General features: G+C 41.9%; 1 protein-coding gene across 1 annotated transcript in view; it reads right to left on the reverse strand.

The window, feature by feature from the left end:
* Positions 1-23,658, reverse strand: part of gse1b (Gse1 coiled-coil protein b) — a 184,622-nt gene that overhangs the window by 129,249 nt on the left and 31,715 nt on the right. Inside the window, 1 exon segment of the mRNA XM_055036829.1 lies at positions 5,492-5,624. Within this exon segment, the coding sequence (XP_054892804.1) occupies positions 5,492-5,624 (133 nt within the window).

Genomic DNA, 23,658 nt, shown 5'->3' on the forward strand with positions numbered 1-23,658 from the left:
GATACATTTTGTGTTCACTACTTTCCAAAGAGACATGTTGACTTTTGTTAAAGCTGCATAAATATTTGCATAAGCAAATCATCTTGCCTGGCTTGAAGTTTTGTCCTTGTGGAGGAACAGTGATCTGGTCCAATTAGCACTCAATACAAATATCTATGGTCAATTACTATGTCTACATTAAGTATGTTTAGAAGTGAAATTCTTCATTTTGATGGCTGAACACTAAACAGAAGCCTTTTCCTTGTTTGTTCTTTATTTTCCTCCTCCAAATAGCTTTCACAGGAGATTAATTTAGAAACACATTCCTCTGGCTATGGTTCACTGAACTGTTTTGTTGGTGTTTGCTTAATATAGACTGTGATATATGGTTCAGCCAATCACCTGTAAAACAGCTTTTCAAGACACTTTCCAATAGCATGTTTCCCAGATGGTTCAGAGTAGAAAACATCTGGCACATCAGGTTAGGTGTGATCACCCCCCAGCACTAATTGGTCTCAGTACAATTATGTAGAGTTTCTCTGTGCAGTTGAGTGGTAAGTTGTTCTAAGTATCTCTCAAATAATTTGCTACAATTTCCTATCATGATGCCAAGAGCTGTGCAGAAGCCGAAACTAGATACTGCAAGTCATGTTTTTGTTCCTCTGGGTGGCTCATTGTGATTTCGACTTCATATTTCAGGCCATTTGACAGATGTAACACATGAGTTCATAAGGTAGACCTTGTGCAATAAACACTGAACGCTGTTTTAAAATATGTGGTTTCTTTGGTCAAACAAAAACTCTCTCTGAAATACTTTCTCCTGTCATCGTTTACTGCAATTTATGCAAAGTGTGAGGAGGAAATAATTAGGGGGACGAAATGACGAAGGGTTTATTACTTCCTGAATGCAGACAGCTCGCATCTATTAGAGCTCCAGCTTGATGACGTATCTGGTGCTGAGCTACGGCCAAATAATGATATGCTCTGCTGGCTGTGAATCTATAACTCTCTATGTAAGCGTACCGTCCCAGGCTCCAAGGCTCAAACCAAAGTCGCTAAATCAAACTCATGTGGATGTAAGATGAGGGAAAGTGATAGAAGTTGAGAGGGAAAGAAAGAGATGGAGACTGAAGCGGAAGGAGCGGGGTTAATAGTCTGTTTCGTAGCCTTTCAGGGAGAGGAATGTGGTGGAGAGGGGACAAATCAACCAGGAGTGACTGCACAAATAAGGTCAGTGTGACCATAAGAGAATCCCAAACTTAAACGCTAGACAAGCACACGCACACATGCACACAAACAAACACATAAAACACAAACAAAGTCAGTGATTGAGTGAAGGCATAAGCCCATGCCCACCCCGTGAGTGGCTAATAACCGTGGCAGAGAGCCAAACCCACTGTCTCCTGACTAACTCCCACATGCCCGCCCGGACTGGCGCCACGCTGCAGAACAGAGGTCTGCTTTTCGAAAATCCTGTGATCAGTGCATTACTGAGTTACTCAAACAGATAAGTGAACACAGGCCATGCAGCACTCCTGCCACTCAAAAAAAAAAACAAAAAAAAAAACAAATCTGTAAAAGACAACAGGGACGCTGTTAATTAATATCTGCTCGTCAGGGCTGCGGCTAAAACTTGTCACGAAAAGGTGCACACCTACGCGCATGCTCTGCTAGCTTGGAAAAAGAGGGCAGCAAGGTTATGCTGAGCCAAGTGTGGTGATGCCAAGAGGCTCAGTATGTTCTTCAGCGGCATTTTAATCACTCTCTCTCACACACACAAAAAAAACAGGCTCCTCCATCTGCTGCGCTTCAGAAAGCCGACGCAGGCACGTCACTGTCACCAGAGGCTAACCCGCCCTTCCTCACTTTCCCACTGATGGGGACAAAAGGAAAGATGAGAAAGAAGGGAGCTGAGGAGGGGGATCCAGCAGAGGGATTCCACACTATGCGTCTTCAGTCATCCTTTAGTCTTATCCCAAAAAAAGTCCACTTCCCTGCATTCACAGTCCATGGACATTGAGCCCATTTTTCAATTAACCCACTTGCTGCTCTGAGCTAAATCCAACAGACAAAATAAGTTTTACATGTGCACTGCATGTTTTCTGGAGCAATTTCCAAGCTTCTCCTCTTTTTAAACATTTTTACCAAAACTCCTAAATCAACAGAGACCACCCCTCATCCCAGGCGTGGAATGCCAAACATTATGAAACCTTCTCAGCCTGCCTCAGGCTTCAGCCGTACCCTTTCTTCAGCGGTTTTCCAGGCTCCCGCAGAGGATAATTGCAATTGTATCGAACTGGCCAGCGTCCAAGTGATTAACATTGCCAAGTCTGCCAAGTCCAGCTGTGCTACAACAATCAAAACACACACTCAGGACAATCACATCATGGCCATGTGTGATTTCTCTGCCAGCCCACACTTACCACACATACCAAAAACATTGATATGTCTAAATGTGAGGATGAAGCTATACGTGTAAAGGAACATAAACAACTTCAGAATATTACAGTTTTCCTAAGCATATTTTTTTTTACACTGTACCCGGGACGGCGATTTTATTTGTACCTTTCTTCTGTCCAATTGTTTGGCCTAAAGTTTACAAATTGTTGGACATATTCCTCTGAGATTTTGGTCTATATTCAAATGACAGCATCATGCATTAACATCAGATTTGTTTGTGGCATGATCCTTTACTCGGGCCTCCTGTTCAACAATAAGCGAACGGTGCACAATTTAATTCTGACCTGTGGGCCACTGCAGAGCAGTGAGTTCATTGTCATATTCAATAAATCAGTGGTCCTGCTGTCATTTGCACAACTATATCGCTCATTCGGAAACAACCAATCAGAGCGAGGGGGAGGGTCTTAGCTCTGTCAATCAACATGGTATATGCACTGCTCACAACCTCCCACTTTCTGCTATGCAACAGTTTCTTCCTGTTCGTAGAGCCTAACTGCTCAAGCCAGTTAGCCTGGCCAGCATGACAACAGATAAACAATTTTACTGGAACAGGAAGTTGTTTCTCTGCCATTAGTTCATGCAGCAGCGTGAGGATGATTGACAGCGCTAAGGCACTCCTCTGATTGGTTGGTTTATGTTTGGGAGCAGTGCATGTCTTGAAATGAGAATTGTGGCACGAGGAAGTGGTGGAGGAGCTCGATGTTTTAACAGATTACTTGCTTTTATTATTACCATCACGAGTCACGACACGACGACAGCTTTAACAAATTTGTAAAATTTACATGCTGCACCTTTAACGAAGTGAGTCACTAGCCATTTTGGCTAATGCACTATCTATTTTAAATCATTTATAGGTAAGTAATTAACTGCTGAATAAATGTGTGGCTGGTAACAACAAGGTTTACTTCACTGTGAATAAAATGTGCAGGGATGGGATTTTGGTTTAAACCTTCTGAAGTGATGTTCAGAAAATCTGTTTGCTGCGGCTCCATCGTGCAAACTCTCACAAATTACTGTGACATGTCAGATCATTGAAACCAACTTTGTTTCAGTAAAAAAAAAAAAAAAAACGTACATGACATGGTAAGCAACAGACGTATATTTTCTATCGATTCTGTGCTCACAGACTAAATCATACAAACTATGCCTCTTGGATTCTTTACCTCACTATTCCACTTCGTGCAAACACCACAGTCATGCGTTATGCCATGTTTCTCGCCTGAGCGGGGGAAATGGTCCGTGTCATGTCGGTGGGAGCTGCAGCGAAACACTCATGATGGAGAACACTTAAATAACTCATGAAAACCCCATTTCAAACCTGCAATGAACCACTGAGAGGATCGTTCAGTGTTACACTGATGTGTCTGTTTATTGTGGGGTGGCCCCTTTGTCATGACTGTTTAATCAAGCACCTTGTGGTTGTGCAAGAGTGTCCCTATGTGTGTGTGGGTGTGCGCGTGTCTGCGTGTGTGTCAGTACATGTGAGGGATCCGTTGAAAAGAGAGCTTGAGATGAGTTTCTTTAAAGGACAGGGGGGCCCTCTTGGCTAAACAGAAATAGCCCTAGAGAAAAGGCAAAATGAGGCCTGAGCATGAGAGCGATGAGCAAAAGAGTTGAGGCAGCAAAGTGAAAAGCAAACGGTGGAGAGAATAAATTTTAAACTTCACACAAAAGAGAGAGACAAAGAGGAAGCGACCAAGAGTCATCCAGCAACACTGATACGAGGAGACAGACATCGCACTTTTCACTCTTAAAATACTCGGCACAGAAAGACTCCTTTATGCACACGTGTATGAAGTACAAAGTCGCATGTTTGTAGCCAAGAAGTTGGGAATAACTTCACAAAAAGGTTCACATTACCTCAATCAGATATACATTTTAAATAAAGCATTGCTAACAGTTTAACCTGTAATCTTTTCCTGATCTTTAACGTTTCGTTGATCAAAAGCAGAGCTAGATTGGATGTGTTGCCTTTTGTTTTTTTCAGTATGTGTTGTGGTCGGTTTTGCAGATTTGAATAAGTAATAATTTAGAGCAGTTGCTGCTTAACAATGCAGTCAAAGGCTGGCTAAACAAGCAGGAGCACCAGATATTTGCAAAGCAAACGAGAGGCAAATCCCTACTGTCTCATCCTGAGTCAGAGTGTAGATAGAATATGTGTCGATGTGTTGAGTTAACATAGTTTGTTTGAGGAAGTGGCAGATATTGTGGAACTATATAGAGGTGATGGAGCGTGGTTAAACGATGCATACAGATGACACGTCAGCACACATCTAGGAGACACAGCCTCAAAACTATTATTTGTGACTTTTTGAGTTGCTTCATCTCTCTGGAGACTCGCAATTTCTTGAGCTTCCACGCAGCTGGGTCAGAAAAGTGACTGTGTGTGTGTGTGTGTGTGTGTGTGTGTGTGTGTGTGTGTGTGTGGGTGTGTGTGTGTGTGTGTGTGTGTGTGTGTGTGGGGGTGGGGGTGGGTGTGTGCGTGTGTGACTCATTGTAGTAGTTAAAACTAAACATCCTCTGCATGTTCTGCAAAGAGGTCTGTTTTAAAGTCATGGCAACAAAATACAAACAGGTTCCAACAACACAGCATTAAACACTTAAAGTGAGAACATGCTGCTTCTGGCTGGTAAAAAAGCAAATGTTAATGTATCTGTTGTGGGCAGTTGATCTTAGATGATCTCACTGGTATGCAGTGAGGGAAGCAAAATGAATGGATAGCATGCAAACTAGCAGATTCTACAATTCTGTCTACTACTACTCTGCTTGAATAATTAGTAAAATCTCACAGGCCATCTCCTCAAACTGAGGTTTCTGCAGAAAAGAAGCTGCAGCTCTTTTGGTGTTCTCATTTCAAAATCAGGACTGAACAACGATAAGTCACCACTTAAAATAACTTCCTCTGATAGGCTGTGCAAATCTCAACACTGAGTGGTAAAGTTTTTAATTCATTTTGCAAAAACATAACACAAAACAGACCAAACATACAGTTCAGGTAAAAGGAGAAATGAATGAGGTCAAATTTGAGGCCATTTGTGCCTTTAGCACTTACTGGGAAGTGGAGCGTCTCCTCTCTCTGGTGCTAAGGTCACAGGGCATGAAGGCGTGTGATCCCGTGCAGGTCGTGAAGACACAGAGTCTGTCTCTTTAGTGGCTCCAGTGCTACTTGAAACCAAAGCACTGGCCTGAAAAAATATGAAAATAAAGAAACATAATTAGAGGTCATTTTGAGCAAAAACTAAACCTGTTTACACAAAATATCAATTGCTAAGTCTTACATCCAAACTTTGTTTTTAGCCACATTAATGAAAGTGTGATCTGTGGCCACAAATTCAGCTTTTTTGCGGCACTGAGTTATTTTGTCTCTTTTGTCGCACAAAAATGTGTCAGATCATCAACCAAATATATCCTAAATAAATGCAGTTTTTAAATATAATAATTAATGTAATAAAAAGTTATCCAAACTAACCTGACCCAAATTTAAAAAGGCACTAAACCTATTAAGTGGAACTAATTGTTAATACGTCTTTCACATTGCGGTGAAGGAATTTCGATCCACTCTTATTTTGCAAATCGGTTTTAATTCAGTCACATTGACAGAGCTTTTGAGATCATACTATGGCATTTCAATCAGATTTCAGTCCAGACTTTGACTAGGTCACTTTAAAACTTTCAAAAAGTTTCAGAATATTTTCTAAACTAAAGTTTATCAAGATGATTTTAAGGCAAAAATAAATATGGACCTTTGTGTTCTTTTCAGTCTGAATCTCTCCATTCTCTGCCATTTTGCCCATTTTCCTTTTTCTTGTTGAATTATAAATGCCAACCCCAGTTGAGGCAGGTGAGGTCTGCAGTGCTTTAGTTGTTACTCTGGGTTGTTCGGTGGCCTCCTGTGTTCTTTGAGTAATTCTGGTAGGCTGGCCACTCCTGGCAAGGTTCAGCTGTTCCACGTTGTCTTCATTTGAGGAAAATGACTCTCGCAGTGGTTTGCTGGAGCCTAAAAGCCTGAAAAATTACTCTGAAACCCTTTTTTGACTAATGGATGTCAATTTAGGCCTTGGTGTTGCTGTGAGACTGAAGCAAAAAATCTGGACAATCAGAGTCATTTCATGATTATATTATTATATTTATAGAATATTATAATTTTCACATAAATGTGGGTTAGTTTGGATGGCTGTTTAGTTTAATAAATGAAATCATCACAGCTTTTTGTCTATGGCATTAAACTGTGCCACATGTAAGTGTGACAAAATCAATATGTAACGGGACAAATGATTTTCACGGCTTTGTAAATGGACAAAAATTGAGCATAAATTACCTGAGAGGCCAGAAAGTAATGCAACCTATCAGCAGTGCTGAAATAAATTAGTTCAAAATGCAAACCCTTCACTAAATAACCCAATTGGGATTCAGTGATTTTCAAGCATTATTGGGGCTGAAAAAGCAAAGCCAGCGAAAAAGGGAAGAAAAATTAAAATCTCTCACCATAAATAGAGCCTGATGTTGCAAATATAGCCATTAATTGCAGATTTGTTTTGTCAGCGGTGCAACCATTTTTAGCTCCTGTCAGAGCACTCTGATTCCTGCTATAAAAAGACAACAACTGAAGGGGGATGCAGCTCCAGGTGAAAAAGTGCCCCTTCCCTGAAGTGACAGAGCTGCAAAGCAGTCAGACAGACAGAATCAAAGATGGAGAGAGACACCGAGAGAATGGCTTCGCCTGACAGAACCAGTCGTTTTGGATGTGCTCTTCTCCACTACGCTCCACAACAGAAAGAGGGAAGCGCGATGAGATTTCACGACAGAGACAAGCTGACCATGAAAAGCAGAGAAAAAAAGCAGAGGGTGGCTGTCAAGATGGAAAGAGAGGAGTGGGGTAGATAAAAAAAAAAGAGAATACTCTGTGATGGTTCCCTCCACTGACGATCAGCAGAGAGACAGGCAGGGGAGGTGCATCATATCTTACGACAAAAAGGCACCCTGGGCTTATGAAATATACATAGCTTTCAGCAAGAGCTACAGACACTGTACTACAGAGCAGAGGAGAGCCCTGAAGACAGACAAGGCTCTGCTACCTCTCCTCAACACACTCTGCTAAAAATAAAACACACGCGTGTAAATTTCCAATTTACTCCTCCTGAAGAGTGGAGGGATGTGATCATATGTTTGCAGGTGTTTGTGAAAATCAAGGTATATGAACGCTTCTTCCTCCAGTTACAGAGTGGGCAAAACCCACAACCGTAACTATGACACACAAAAAAACCACAAGTATTTTGGCTGTTGGCCTGTATGTAAATCCACCAACTGGTCATGAGAATTTCTTTCTTTTTTTTTTCTATTCTGTCTCAACGGCCTCTTTCAGACCTCCCCACCTGCCCTCTCTTCAAGCCCAGACAGCTGCTTTCCAGCAGCACCAGCAGTTAAAAAGCATTTAAAGAGACCTCACTTAACAGTAAACTCAGCCTTTTGTACAAGGTAATGATCCGCCTCTCCTACGCACTATAATTGCTGTGTCACACAGTTATTGGGTTCTTGTGTGACTAAGAGTTACTAGGAAGACAGTGGCAGGGTGCACTCCCTCTTTCACATTATTGAATTTCATTGTTTATCTTCCTCACCTGACAAGTTGGGTGTGCCTCTTCAGTTTACATCCTCATGTGTGAAAAAAAAAACAACAAAGCCTTTCGAGCAAATAATCATGTCTGAGCCAGGGGATTAACTATACTCTAAGAAAAATAATCAACAAACCTGATTGCAAGTTTTCGTCTGCTCTTTCAAGCACTTATTTTTATTTTCTTTATGAACATTAGTGCCGAATGAGTGACTTAAATTCTTAGGGTAGCGATTCAAAAGTGAAACTAACATGGTTTCTAAACAGCAGTTCAGGCACAGGCACAAAACGTATCCACAAATCATCAGAACAGATGGTGGAGAGTAACATATTTGAGATTTGAAAGCATACATATTGCCTAATGCATCACATGACTCGTAGGGATCCAAACTATTTAGCAGTGGCAGAACATGTCAGCCCTGTATGGAGTTGTTAAAGTGCTAAAGTGATATTCAGACACCTGTTGAGTACGAAAGAAAATGAGAATCACAACAGATGCTTTGCCAGCAACACAGTAGTTACTTGAGCTAAATGTTAATGTAAGCATGCTAATTTGCTAATTAGCAGGTGATTCTGCACACAGGCATCAATTAAGAGAATTCACAGGAAATACCTCAGTTTTTTTTTTATCACATTTGCACAAGGAATTAACTAAACAGTCTGTAGTTCAGTAAAAGATTTTAAAAAGTTTAAATTCCCCCTTCTCACTCTTGCATTTACATCTACATGTGGCCAATAATTCAAATTCTTTCCATCTCTTCCGAAGCATAATTACTCCATGCCTATATTACACATGTATGTAGCAACCACTAAGTAGTGGTTGCTACATAGATACTGGAAAATCAACCATACTGGCACAAAAAAAAAACAAAGAACCACTAAGTAGTGGTTGCTAAAAGAAAACACAATTCTGTGTGTCACCAAAAGGTCATAAAGTCAATAATTGGACTTTAGCAGTTGATATTTTATCACATTCTAAAATAATTGTTTGTCCTGTTCTGTCTGAACTCAAATGAAAGATTAACATTAAATCTTCATTTTACTGGCACAAAATTATTAGGATGTGAAGTAAAATTACAACAACCACTTTAACAAAAGCATTGGCATTGTATTAAACCAAAAATTAATTTAGGAATTAATTTTAGCAGCTGTTCATTACAAAAGCTGAATTCTGACCTCAGGCTTTTAGCCTATTGGCCAATTCAGCATTTGCCTGAATCTCCACTACATCAGAATGCAGCTTTGTAAATCTTTGCAAATGTTTAATTTGCATTAAATGCAAATGTTTAATTAACTTAAGATCCTCTGTTCATAACTAAGATGTGTCATGTCAGGATGTGACAAAGCTTAATATTAGAACCCCAATACAGATGGGTAGAATGACTATAAGTATTGTTTTATCTTCTGCACAGAGTAAATAAAGTAACGCCATATTATTACATTATTAATATACTGTATTACTGCCCATTCTGATAAATGCCCTCTCAATAGACCAGTAATAGACCAGGGACATTTAAGATGCAGAGCAGGAGTCATGAGGTGAAATGAGAAAGATCTACAGAGGTAGTACTAATTGAGGTTAATTCCACAGTTCAGCATTATCTTCTCTAATCGCGAAGGAGGAAGCTGGTAATGGATGAATCTGCACTACATGGAGGGAGCCTGCCAGCAGGAATTAAAAGCAGTGTGGAGTATTTTGTGTGTCCTTAAAGATCACGAGACATTAGCAGCTGAGTGCCAACCTTGATAGGAATATACAAACATCAAGACAGCCTGCAGGTTTCACCAGTAATATGTATGTGGTTCTGTTTTTTTATTTTTTTTTTGTTTGTTTTTGTCTTCTATATCGTTTCTTATTTCAGTCAAGGAACTCACAGCTTCCTTTAACCAACATTTCATCTGTCAGCTGCATGAAACGGCGTTGACACCATCTTGCTCACACAAACTAGGTTTTTGACTCGGTGCCACCTCAGAGGAATGATGGAGCATCATTCATAAGCACATCATTCAAAACGGCATGCACCTCGAGAGAATTACTTTTTCTCCTCTGATTCTTCTGACCTAAAGCTTTCAGGTCCACGCCGGTCAATACTTCCACGGCACCTGCAGGTCAGCACCTGCCAGATTCATTAAGGAGGAGGCCAGGATCAAGCGCTACATCAATAAGAAGAGGTGGGGATGAACATTTGTGCGTGTGTCTCCGCTTTTATAACATGATGTAACGTAGTCTTGGGGGTACACTTCCTGTTTGCATGGGGGCCATGTTATAGCTTCTGCTCTGTGTGTATGTGTGAGTGTGTCACCAGGGAGCAGCGCCATCCATAAACACTGCTGACAGGCCAGACAGGAAATACACTTGAGGATGTCGATAAGTTAGTCAGCAGGAGTGAGGAGAGATCGATACGACCCCGGCATGATGTCACTGCCTGAAGATGAGATCACTTCAAGATCTACGTTTAAAGACTTTTGATTCACCGTATTTTCACATGCTGTTCAATATTTTTGTTTGATGGGAAAAGAAATGATGAAAAGTGATAAAACTCTTTATGAAGATCTCCTTTTGTATCGTCATAATCAACCAGGAAATATGTGTTCAGAAACAGTTTTTGAGCTAATACCTCACTGTACAATTTGTGTTTTTGAATACATTCAGTATGCTGGTTTATCATTGCCAGTTTCCAACATTTTTTATGCTTTTGTTTTGCAAATGTCTTGCTGTCTACTGTTTGGTTTTAATGTGAAACATTCTAGTCTTCACTTTGCTGGTATTGCCATGTATTTCACTTATGCATTGCATCACTTTATGTTTATGAGCGCTGAAGAAGATGTTTATTCATGCAAATGTGCTAGAGATTAGAAGTTCGGCATAACTGTGAACAACAACCAGCAAACAAAAGTTCTCCCTTGGGCTTTCTAAAAAATAAGGACACAAGACTTATTTTTACCCACAGGGAATGGATGCCTTATATCCCAGTGCTCTTCTTTCATGGTGTTGTCCGTGACTGCCTGCGTGCGTGCATGCTCTGGTCGATAGGTGTTTGTGTGTGTTCTCGGCTCTGCTGACATTTCCTCAAACGTGGCTGACATTTCCAGGGGATTTGAAGATTTGATCCCGTCTGTGTTTGAAGAGCTGTGAGCTGCCCTCCTCGCAGCACTGAGGAGAATAGTGGAGCAGAGCCGGCAGCGTGGCCCTGCCTTCGGGGCCCTAGTCCCTGCTGCATTTGGAGCAACCCTTCCCCATTCAGCCATGGAGCGATCGGGAGAAGACCTACACGTTTCACTGCCAGCCTCTTAGAGATGATGTGTTCACTGCTTGGTCTCTAACTTAGTCTTGTCATTTTCCCCTGAGCCGCGGAGTGTTTCGCTTCTTCTCAACTGAGGCAGAAAAGCTATCACCAAAAGATACGAGCGAAGAAAGTGGAGAGAGAGTTGCCAAGAAGGGAAGCAAGAACGTGTGAGAAGGAAGGCGAGTGATCTGCTTCTCATGCTACAGGCTGGTTAGTGGAGCGAACTGACACATACTGACATCTCTCTCGCAAAGACACTGAGTTAAAAAAGAGCTTTGCTACTCTTTGTCCCTTCCTCTTTACTTTTCACTCGTTAAGCTGTCCCACTACTTCCCTCCTCCTTTCTCTGCCTACCCCAAGGCTCCTGTGTCTTGTTTTTTTTCTGCCTGGATGAATCATACAGCAGTCCTGTCCTAACCTGAAACTCAAATTACACCACCAGCACAAACACACACGTACTCTACGTGCACACTCGCAACAAAGGCAGAGGTCCTTACAATAGCTCAGAGGAGGCCCAAGGACCAAACACAGGTCACATTTGGGTCAGTCAAGGGCAGACGCACAGGAAGCCCCCCACAGAAGCAATCTTTCCACTGAGGCTGATCTGGGGTTTGCTGGATGGATACACTTTGACACATACAAACTCAACAACCTGAAGCAGTGTACAAGCATACAACAGTTATTCTATCAGCTGTCTTTAGGCTGACAAAATTTCAATGTTGGCTGAACCTTTTAAGATTTCTAATATTTATGAAGACAGCCCAGTTACAGATACTAGAACCCTTAAAGCTAAAAAGTATAGTAAATAATCAAAATTCACTTTATCGCTCAATAAGACTCTCCTCTGCAAGACAGGAACTGATCTGCTGTGGATTGTACAGTGTGGCCAGATTTCAAGAGAACTCCATAAATGATGGTGGACATGACCTTGGAGCACACCATAATCAGCCTCAGCTCCATGTCTAAAGTAATACCTTAGCGAGCATTATAATTGCTAATAGGCTTCAGAATGACTCAGCAGACCCTTATACACTGTAGGTGGTGTACACAAGCTAAAGTGAACCCCCCTCGCAGTGCAGGATGCTAGAGGTCAGCGGATCAGCCAAAGCGAAAGCTGATGCAACATTATTCCGGCCTTCGGTTGCTGGGGTTGTCGTCGATAAAACTAACATGTGTATCCTGAAGGACTGGGCTCAAAGGATACGAAGTACTAAATCCGAAGTGTCATTGTGAACATTTTGTCACTCATTGGGTTTGTTTTGCCCTGGGAACAGGATGTAAGGACAGGAGTGACCCAACAAAAATCCGATACTTTATTGACCCCTGAAGGTTTTTTGTGTGTCCTCCTTCAAGGCAGGTTATTGTCACACAGACCAGGAAGAGGCAGACATTAAAACTGCTTGCATCCAAAACATTATTGTACTGACAGTCACGTAAACACCTCAGTCTGTAGTAGACAATGCAAGGTTAATAGTCTGGATTTATTATTGTTATTGGCAAGACCTCGAGGTAAGCCACCAGCTGAATGCAAAGAATCACTATATGTGTCAATAAATCAAATTAAATACATATTAATTAGGAAAATGTGCCTGATTTAGCCTGGTCTCAGACAACATGCTAGCTTAAGAAAAATATGTTCTTGCTCACACATGCACAATGAAGGAACATGCACAAAACACACACGCAAACAGCTGGAAACCACTAAAGGCGTGTCTTCCATCCAAGTCCACTAACAGCTTCAACAGGAAGAGAGAGAGTGCAATCGATTGGCCTCTTCCTGCTAAGCCCAGCTGTGAGAGCAGAAATAAGCTGACCGTTTTCCAGCCTGTTTCCCAACTAAATCTAAGAACACACAGCCATCCACCTGATACAAGTATCACATAAATCACTCTTGATTTCCTGCTCCTCTGGAATTTGAGAATGCACTTTTAGCCAATTCAAATTTGCATGCACTTTTGTTTCTTTAGTGAGGAATGCTAGAAAGGTTTGAACCCTGTAAGATTAAAGTAATTGGAATCTGTTTAAAACTCAAATTCCAGAAACACAGTTTGTTCTCTATAAAGCAAAACTCTATGGTTAGTTTTTCAATTTGTTTTGCACCCAAAGTATGACTACTTGTATTTTTCCTTAATGTTTTCCTTCAATTGTCACTTGTATTCTGAACAGGTGAAGTTAAAACCTTGTGACACTAAAAAACATATTCAGATAATTTGGAAAAAAAACTCTTTTTTAAATGATGAATGAATAGAACCAAGGCAGGCCAGAAATGGGCAGATTTGATTTTCTTAAGTACCCATAATAAATCCTGCCAGGAATTGCTAAACCGCTGCATCATCTGCCAAAACTGTCGAGAAAGATCAACAAGGAGACAGATTTAAGGTCCATTTATGCTAAACGGAAAGTACATAGACGCATACCAACGAAGACTGTCCTTGTAAAAAAAAAAGACAATTCCACTGGAGGCGCAGTATAGCTCACATACCGTAAGTGAAAGAAACAAAGAATACAATTTTCTTTTGTTGCTATTAATATTGTGCAGTTGTTGAATATATATATATATATCACTTACATCAGAAGATTAAAAATCCTGAACATAATCTAAATCTTCCAACCTGTTTATTGACTATATTAGTTGCAGCTTTTAACAGTTCATGTCAAAAGAGAGTTTTATTTTATTATCAAGCTTTTAAGTTATTAATACAGACAAACCAACTTAAGGAGATTTACAATAGCCCAAACGTTGCAAAAAGCTGCAGCATCTCATTAAAGAATTGAATAAGAATGGAATAGATTCGCAAATCTATTGTGAATATAGTCAGTAAACACAGGAAAACAAACCCTCGAAGCTAAAACAGCATTCCGTAAATATGTAGATGTGACTCAACACTCCAAATAATTTGTACCACAGTAGTGGATACGTCAACTTGCTTTAAAACGCTGCCCTGCCCTTGAAATGGTTAGCATCATTACAATATCCGTTTTGCAGCAGGGAATATTTTGCCGTTTTAGTTTCCTGACGTGTTAAAGAGATACTACTAAATATAACCATATCACAGTGGAGGTTCAATATTTCCCACACATATAACTAACTGAAATGTTTGCATGCAAACTTTATTTGCTAGGACCTGGAAGGTTGGAATACCTGGTGTCAGCCAAAACTGATTTTGTACTCATATATGTGTTTTCAGGCCTCAGGAAAAGATATACAGTGGGTAATATATACAGCAGAGCACAGCAAAAACAAGTCTAGTCTCAAGAGGGGGGAAGAAAGTAGGGATCCAGGGAGAACAAGACAGAGAGAAAAAGAAATTAGGAGGGAGGGAAAGAACACTGGGTGGGTAAAGTGTGTCCAGGGGGCAGATGAGTGAGCACGCACAACACAGAGTCTGTCATTAGTTCCAGCTTTCTGCAGACACAACAATCTCTGTATGTGTGTGTGAAAGGGGAAGAGAGTGACGAAGCATGCAGGTGCTTCTCTTGGCACATGTGAATGCTTTGTGCATATTTCTGGAGTTTAAGACATTGATAGAACCCTTTGTTTTTGTGCAGGTCGTCTCTGATATACAGCTCCTCCAGGATCACAGTCTGTCCTCCCTCTGCCTCCTTGCCTAACTCTTTGCGGGTAATTATTTGCGAGGTAAAGAATCCCTGATCTCCTCTTTCCATCCCCCTCTCCTTCCTTCACTCCCGTCTCTGTCTCTTTTGCCACACAAGCTGCCTCCTGTCCACCAGCTGCCCCTTTTTTTACAGCCGTTCATCAGAGCTATGATTAGCGACTACAGGAATCTTGTGTTACTACAGCCGACTCCTCACCCCAGCCCTGACCTTTCACCTCCAGATAGCCCCCCTGCTGCCGCAGCTGTGTTTTACACTGGGATGATGGACTCCATTAGGCCTGACGCCTCCATCTACTCACATGGGACTGCTGAGGAATACACACATAAATACGCATGAACAGACACATGCATGCAAAGATGCAAAAGATAGAGGCAGAAGCACAATTCAGAATAAGTGGACACACACACACAAAACGGGCTTTGGACATGCTAATGCATGAGGGCGGCCCTTTTATGAGATTACACAGTCATTACAGAGGAAGGGTCATGGGGGGCACCTGTGGCTCCAGAGTCCATCAGAAGCCTCTGTGTGAATTTGTGTGCAGCAACTCTTGACAGCATAAAAGCGTACTGTAGAAAACTAAAGAATGAGCAGACCTGGAGAAATGTTACACAGCCAATACTTGAACCATTCAGCGGGGCACTGTGCATATGTTCAGTATGCAATAAGACTCCTTTTGTATAAGTGTGTGTCCCTGCATGTGTGTGGGGGCCGTAGGCCGTGTCTGACAGCTCCATGGTAGCCATCTGCTGGCAGTCACACCAGGAGAAAGCAACCACAGCCACACAATGGAGAGCAATGACAGGCCAGGATTTGAGGGTAGTTGCGCGTGTGTGCGTGTGCGCGTGGACGTTTTCTCTTCAAGGATCCAAATGAGCCCCTCTCTATGAGCATGTGCAGAGGGGCGTGGCTGTTGTTGATAGGCTGTCTCTGTTACCAGGCGATAGATTAACAAGCCCAAATGGCCATCTGAGGAGGATAGATAGCATGGACAGCATGGACCAGTACGGGCACGCTTACTTTCCTCCCCTCTTCCTGCATTTGCCTGTCCTGGGTTGATATAGTTATCCACATGTGCTTTCTTTAGTTCCCAATTGATCTTTAATTTGAAATATAAAAACAAAATGCTAGGATTTATGTTTTGCTGGGCTTTTTTTTTGCGCACAAACACAGACTTGCATGTCATATGAAGTGGATGCTTTGTGTATCTGCTCAGGCATCGGTGCAGTTTGCCCCTCAGCTCCTCCCCGTTTGCTCCTCCCTCTGTGTGCAGGTAGGTTGTCACTGTGGATGCAGACAGATGGTCGGTGCTGGAAGGAAGCTGGCTCGCTGGATACGACACACCAGTCTGAGCGCAAGCATCATCCAGCTGGGCAGAGAGGCCTTCAGTGTTTTCTAGAAAGAGCGTGCCAGGTGGCAGGGAGACGGGCTGCCGGTCTCCTACACACAGAATCTTCCCGCTGCTCTTTCATAACCAAACACGGGTAAACTAAACTAAAGGCTGCTTCTGATGAACAAATGGGTTAAGGCTGCATGTCAGAAGCTGAGGGAGACTAAAAGCGAGAATGGCTGATTGTAAAAAGAATCCCTCACTCTGCTGCTCAAATTGGCCAAGCACATAGCTTGGTATGGCAGCTCTTCAAAGACAGCCCTCAGGAAGCGTCTGCTCCCAAACCTCATGCTGTTGCAGGTTCGCCTGTGTGTTTGTGACAACGAGCATGCAAGGCTTCACCCTCCTGTAGCTTTGAGAGGGTGTGTGAGGGGGCCGGGAAGGGGCTGTAGGTCTGTTTGCCCCTACCGCACAAAGGCTGGCATGGCATGCCTGCTGGAGCACAAACAGGGCACACCTATTTACACAGAGCTCGGCTAAATGGCAGACATTGTCTGGTGGAGAATGCAACACTTAATCTGCTGATTAAGGCAGAACAAAGCCCTGAGGGGGCAAGAGCGATGCACAGCACAGGAGAGAGCCAGAAACAGGGAGGGAGGAAGTGAGGCTCTGAAAAAGGGGGACACTCATTTGATGCTGCTGTGGGAAGGTGAGCTGGAGAGGGGGAGCATTTGAAAGAAATGAGGAGGAGGAAGAAGAAGAAGAAGCAACAACAAAAAAAACAAAAACAAAGTGAGAGGCCAGGAATTGGCAGAGGTGTGACTAGAGGCAGAGGCAGTCATTGAGAAGTGAGAGGGAAGGAAAGTAGGTGGTAAGGATTATAAGAAAGAAGGTAGGAAGAGGGAGAAGGCAGGGGAAGAGCAAGGAGGCAGGAGATAAAAAGACAACAGAGAGGGAGAGCGAGGCAGGGAGGTGATGAGAGAGAAGACAGGCAGGAGCTGCTGTCGAGCCATCCCCACTGATAAGGATAAAATGATGCCACACCAGAACAGTGAGGAAGGTAACAGGCGAATAGCACCCTCTAATGGTTGACATGCACTAACCACATGCCCTCAATTCTGCCCCCTCTGGTCCATGTTTGCAACTACAGATATGAATTCAAGATATCCACTTTCAATGAGCTATAATAAGATAGAAAAGTACATTTATTTCACTAACTCAATTCACTAAGAGAAATGCATATAGATTAAATGCATGGACTGATGTTTCCAAGCCCTTCATTTTGTTTATCATGATGATTTTCATCACTAAAACGTGACATTTAAGCTTAGAATATTACATAGAACCAACAAAAAAAAAAACAATATTTGGTACAGGAATGTGGACTTAATGAAAATTATGACTAACAGCTGCTTATAGGTTGATATTTTCAAGAGGTACTGTTAATCTGATAAAGGAGCCTAATCGAATGTCGTACATATATTTGTATGTCTGCACCTCAAAAAACTAAATGTAAATACAATACCATAAAATATGAAGTAAAGTATTTAATTGGTGATTCATTCCCAACATTAAATTTTTGTATCATATAGATTCATTGTACAGAGTGATGTGTTTGTGAATCTGTCCTCTATACAGTGTTATATGGAAGCATCTTAATGTAATGTTGACTGAACATTACATTAGTCTTCAAAGAATCGTGAGGCAAAGTCTATTCAAAAGTTTGTAGACAGCGCTTCAACAACTGATTGTGTATTTTATTTTGAAACCAAGGCTACAGAGTCCAAGAGGCACAGAATCCACACTGCTCTTCATCCAGAGTGAAGTTTCCACAGTCGGTGGAGATTTCTGGTGCCATGTCATCTGCTATTGGTGGTCAATTGTGCTTTATAAAGACCAAAGTCCAGAAACACGTCATGCTTCCTCTTGTTCACAAGCTTTATAGAGATGCTGATTTCATTTTCCAACCGTACTTGGCATCTGCACACACGGCTGAAAGTACCAGTTTAATGACCATGTATCGCTGAGCTTGATTCCCAGAAAACTCTCCTTATCTAAAGCCAATAGAGAATCTATGAAGTATCATCAAGGGGAAGTTAAGAGACACCAGACCAAACAATGCAGACCAGCTGAAGGCTCTTATTAAGGCCTAATTCATTCCTCCAAGTCCACAGTACCGTTCTGTTGACCGTAAAGACATAGATTTTATCATTTCCTCCAGCCCAATTAAATTCACATGCAGCAAAGACATTTGTGGCCACAACCACACAGCAAACACAAAAGTAAAAACAAAGCAAATTAAAAGCAGAATATGTAGTCATAATTTAGCCATATAAAAAAAAGTGCTCAGAATATGCCACTCTGGATGTTGCAAATAACATATAAAATCACATTTTTGAATTGAGATATGGATTGTTATACCAACAGTCTAGTATAGAAATGTCATACAAAAAAGCAAACAGAAAAAAACCCTGATTCTGACAATGTATAATATGAGCAGGCATGTGGAGCTCAACATGGAGTCCATTGTATGTTTTTGTGTGTTGATTTGTATGCGTACAATCAGTGGCATGTTGTTAACATATGGGGGAAAACAGACTGTGTGTGGCAAGGGGTGAGGCGCTCGGTGAACGCGTGTGTATCGTAGCAACAGGACAATTGTGGTATCACAGCAGTGAGCAGCTGGCAGCTCAGGACACAAGGGCCATGATGGATTCAACATGATGTGCATGAGTGTGTGTCTGTGAGTGTGTGTTACATGCAACAGCTGTGCCAGGGTTTAGGTGTGTCTCTGGGCATGAACATGCTCCCATTCATCTCTGGTAAATTCAAAGCTATTTGATTCAGGCAGTTTCAAATCATTTCTTAATATTTTGCTCGAAAAATTTGAAATGTAAAACTTGATTTATATCTATTAGGACGACCACTCATTAACTTCAGGGAAGATCATTAGACAATATCAACTGAGTCCAGTGCCAATCATCCTGGAGCCCAGCTGTGCACCATACTGTGGAAGTTCTCCATGCTGGGAAGGGACCAGCTTCAAAAACTCAGGCCAGTCACAAGGCCCTGGCCTGGGCAGAACTCTGCCGTCATGGGCTTCAGCGACAGCCAGGTTCTGCTCCGCAGAGAAGCATCAGGCTGCAGCTAATAACCACCTCCAAACCACTTTTGGAGAGCAGAGCCAAGCCACAATAAGAGTATCACATATTTCACTCACACGTCTCCCGTCATTTGGCCCCGTACCATGTGTCCCCATGTTCTTTTCCGTCTCTCATTTTGGACGCTGCGCGGCAGGGTGAAGGAGTCAGTGAGGAGCATTCAGCAAATTATGACATCCTCTCAGGGCTAACCAGGGAGTGATTAGAATGCCCTCATCTGCAGTATTTTTCTGTGCAAACAGTGATGTATAAGAGAAAGCACGAAAGCTCTGAAAAGCAAATGTTGCATTCTGGAAGTGTGATTAAGTATAACATCCAGGACATTAAGCAGATGGTTTTGTGTTAGTTTTATAGACATGAAGGTGCAGATGTAACATGATGACAGAAAAGAGAGTTCCGAGGTTGTGACATTTTGTTTTTGTTAGATTCTGTATTATAACTCCATCACTCCCACTCCTCCAATCTTCATTCTTAGTCTTTGTATGAAAAACATCTCACTATCAAACACAGTGCTTATAATAAGCGTGTGTAAGTTGAATTTGATTAATTTAAGTCAAATTGGCTACTGTTCACCCTAAATTCACATTTTCCCAGTGCACATTAACAATGTGACGAAGGACATAGCTCAGATAAAAGCCACAACTTTCCGATTGCAGAGAAGAAACTTTGTTTAGTCAGAGTAGACCTGAGTAACTATGGATGTCTGAATAATTATATCCCCTTACTTCACTAAAACGGGACTTAATTTGCATCAAACATGGCTTGTTAATAATAGACTAAAATAATTGTTCATTTGGTATCTAGAAGGGAATTTCCCAGAGATCAAACCAGAAGCACAAAGATGCACAAGTTCACATAAAGGTATTTATAACAATTTAATCATCTCTACAGTAATAAAGATCATTTAGAAATTTAAAAAGTATTTAAATGAGAACATCTAGATCCATGCACAAATAAAATGTATCTGTCCAACCTGTGACTATGATATTGTGCAAAACTGTGGCAAAAATCCAAGGATTATATTAAGCTATCACAACAGCACTTATACTAATAAGAGTGTGTTATACTCCTCACTCTGCTGCATTCATGGGCCTGTGAATAAATCAATGCCGTCAGGATCAGAGCTACGAGCGCTGATCACCCGCAACACAATGCGATGTTGTGATTGTTTAATATACTCCTCCAGTTTTTGGCAGAGAAGTAACATCCTACGGAATTGGCTATTTGCAAGAATGCAGAATCTGTGTGAGGATAAGATGTCAATTGCAAGATATATATATTTTTTTATTTTTATAGCTTTTTATTGCTGTTACCGTAGCATACATAGAGTTGAAGATGACGTCCAGAAGTGATGCTGGTTTGACTGACTTTGACTACCTCCTGTCAATAATCTATTTTACCAAACTGGGTGTTCTGGGTTTTAATTCAAACCACATTCCTTTAAGCAAACTAATGCCCACTAGGCTGAACATTTTCCAGAAACAAGAAGTTATTCTTAGTCTCCACCTCTTCGTCCACACACAAACAAAACTGGAGTTTCTTGTTTTAACACACACAAAAAAAACTTTCAGTTTAGAGATTTCAAGAAAACCATGACATAAAGAGTTACCTTTACAAATGCTCATTAGAAACCACGAACCAATATTAAACTTCAAATATACTCAATAAGTCAGTGGCACCAAGGAAAAGGTAAAACTGTATTGCTACCTGCAAGCGAAGGACAGGTTTGGTTTTGTTTATGAGCGTCACACAGACCATAGAGTCTAAAATTTGTAAGAAAAACAAAGATGTCCTTCATATCGTATTGTCCAAACACAGCAGGGAACTAAGGATAATTCTAAGCTAGCCTTTGGGATTTGTTTGACTGTTCACATGTTTTTCTAAATGGCGGCAGAGAAGAAGGGAAGTCAGCTCACAGATATATATTTACGACAACCTCAGAAGACACAAATGCTGACAGCTGGCTCTCATACACGCCACGAGAGGCAGACCTCAGCCTCACCATGAAATTCCTCACCACACGCAGACACACACAGGCTCCTCGAGACTTCATGCATCACTGCACCACTTCCATCTCAATCCCATCACCCCCTCCTTCACTCTCCTTCATCACCCTGCTCTCTCTCTCTCTCTCTCCTTCTCAGCTGCAGCCACCTTATCAAAGCTCTTTCTCGCCCTGATCTGCCAGGGTGGACGCCATGTATGTCATGTAGGTCACATTCAGATCAACCTATTGTAGCCCCTGTGACCACATTAAAGGGATGCTATCTCCTGATCACACCAGTTTGCTCCCTTCCCTGCTTCCTTCCCCTGCAGCCCCCGTGAGTCTGTCCACAGGCCTAACAAGATCGATCACCTCTAACTCCTTGTACTCCTTGATAAATCAATGGTTTTTTGTCTCATTAAGAAGTGGAAGGAGATGCATTCTTTGTGTGTCAGCGTGGGAGGGTGCGTTTATTGCATTGGAGGCAAAAAGGGAAGGAAAAAAGGAGTTAAGTGCTTTAGAGGTGTGCTGCAATATAACGGAGGTTTATTCTGGGAGACTATTAAAATGAGCAGTGATCTACTGTACATGCAGGGGGGTGAGAAGGTAGAAAAGGTGGGCGCACGCTGTCTGCAAAAGAAGTGGGAGAAAAAAGCGATGTAAGAGTGGAAGAAATGTGTGTCTGTATGAGCTCAAGACTGTGTGTGCACTGTGTTAAGAGAAGAGAGCCAAACCTCACCACTGACTTGGCCAGGGTCTCTGGAGCCAGAGAAAAAGCCCTGAAAACCACAAACTCTCTGTCTCACACATACACACGCACAAACACACACACACACACGCGCACACACACGCACACGCGCGCGCACACAAGCTGAAAGTGTCTCAGTGTGTGAATACGTCATTTCAAAACATGTGCTCCTGGCCAAGAGAACAGGGGAGGTTACTTGTGAAATAAGGATGTTAAAAACAGAGAGAAACTCCTGGAGGCAAAAAAAAAGTAAATCAAAAAATAAAAAAAGCACAATGCAAAAATCCACTGGGAATAAATACAAACATACCCTCTTGCTCCCCTCGTGTTAGCCTCTCTCATCCCTTGCCCTCACCCACTCCATCGTATTTAAATTCCCTTCACTGTGGCTCATTATGTTTCCCAAAAGCGCCAGAGTAGGTGGTAGCATTGCTGCACTTTAAGTCAATAGCGGGACTACAGAGCCATGAAAATGAATAAGGATAGGGGCTCTTCACACAACATCAATGCATAAAAAGGCCTGGGAGTGCTCATCTACAGCATGGCTGCTCTTGCTCCATTTATATTTCACAACGAAACTACATTAGCTGCCCCTGGATGAGCAAGCATCGAGACGACACACGGAGGTCTGCCTCGCTCTGCACGCAGACATACAGAAACTCTGATGTGTGTGTATTTCACTACTTAAGCAAAGGAAACTATAAAGAAAAAAAAAAAAAAAAAGCAAAGAAGGTGACAGCTCTGAATGCAAAACGCCACACCCTCCTCAGGATGCTGACAATGAAAAGGGCAAGCAGGCATGCTTGAGAAAAAAGGCAGGAGGAAAAAAGGGGAACATTACAAAGGTATCTCACCTCAAAGAGGTCAGTTTGTCTCCTCGGAGCAACCCTTTGTGAATGCAAGAGCAGCAGAAGACATAATCAGACCCACACACCTCCGTCTGTGTAAAAGCAAGCTTGTGGTAGGGTTAAGAAGTGGTGCTAAAAGAAGGTGGATGCAGTCTGCCTTTCACATGTTTGTTTTTGCCGTTTTTCCTTTTCTTTTTTTTTTGTCAGAGGGCTGAGCAGTGTGCACTTGCAAGTAAATGTGTGTGTGCGTGTATTTGTCTGTGTGTTAGCAGGCTGGGAGACAAAAGGAGCATATGGCAGCAGCGGCAAAGGCTGTAAATTAAACATAGAGGAAGATTAGATAATGAATGTGTGCTCTGAGACACGGAGACAGAGCCGAGCCAAGGGCGGAGCAGGCCACTACAAGACCAAAGCCTTGTGTGTCCGTGTGTATGTGCTGTTAACCGCATAATAAGTGAGCAGAAAAGTCCAAGATGTTGATGTCTAACTGATATGAAACCAGAAAAAAAAAAAAAACACAGATTCAGAAAATTAGACACAGAAGGACATGTAGGAGGTTTTGCAGACTTTTACCTATGATGCAACCTCCCAAAAAAATGACCTTTCAGTCCATTTAAATGATTCACACATGA

Source organism: Poeciliopsis prolifica, unplaced genomic scaffold (genome assembly GCF_027474105.1).
Source record: "Poeciliopsis prolifica strain line A6 unplaced genomic scaffold, Auburn_PproV2 SCAFFOLD011, whole genome shotgun sequence".
Lineage (NCBI taxonomy): Eukaryota > Metazoa > Chordata > Actinopteri > Cyprinodontiformes > Poeciliidae > Poeciliopsis > Poeciliopsis prolifica.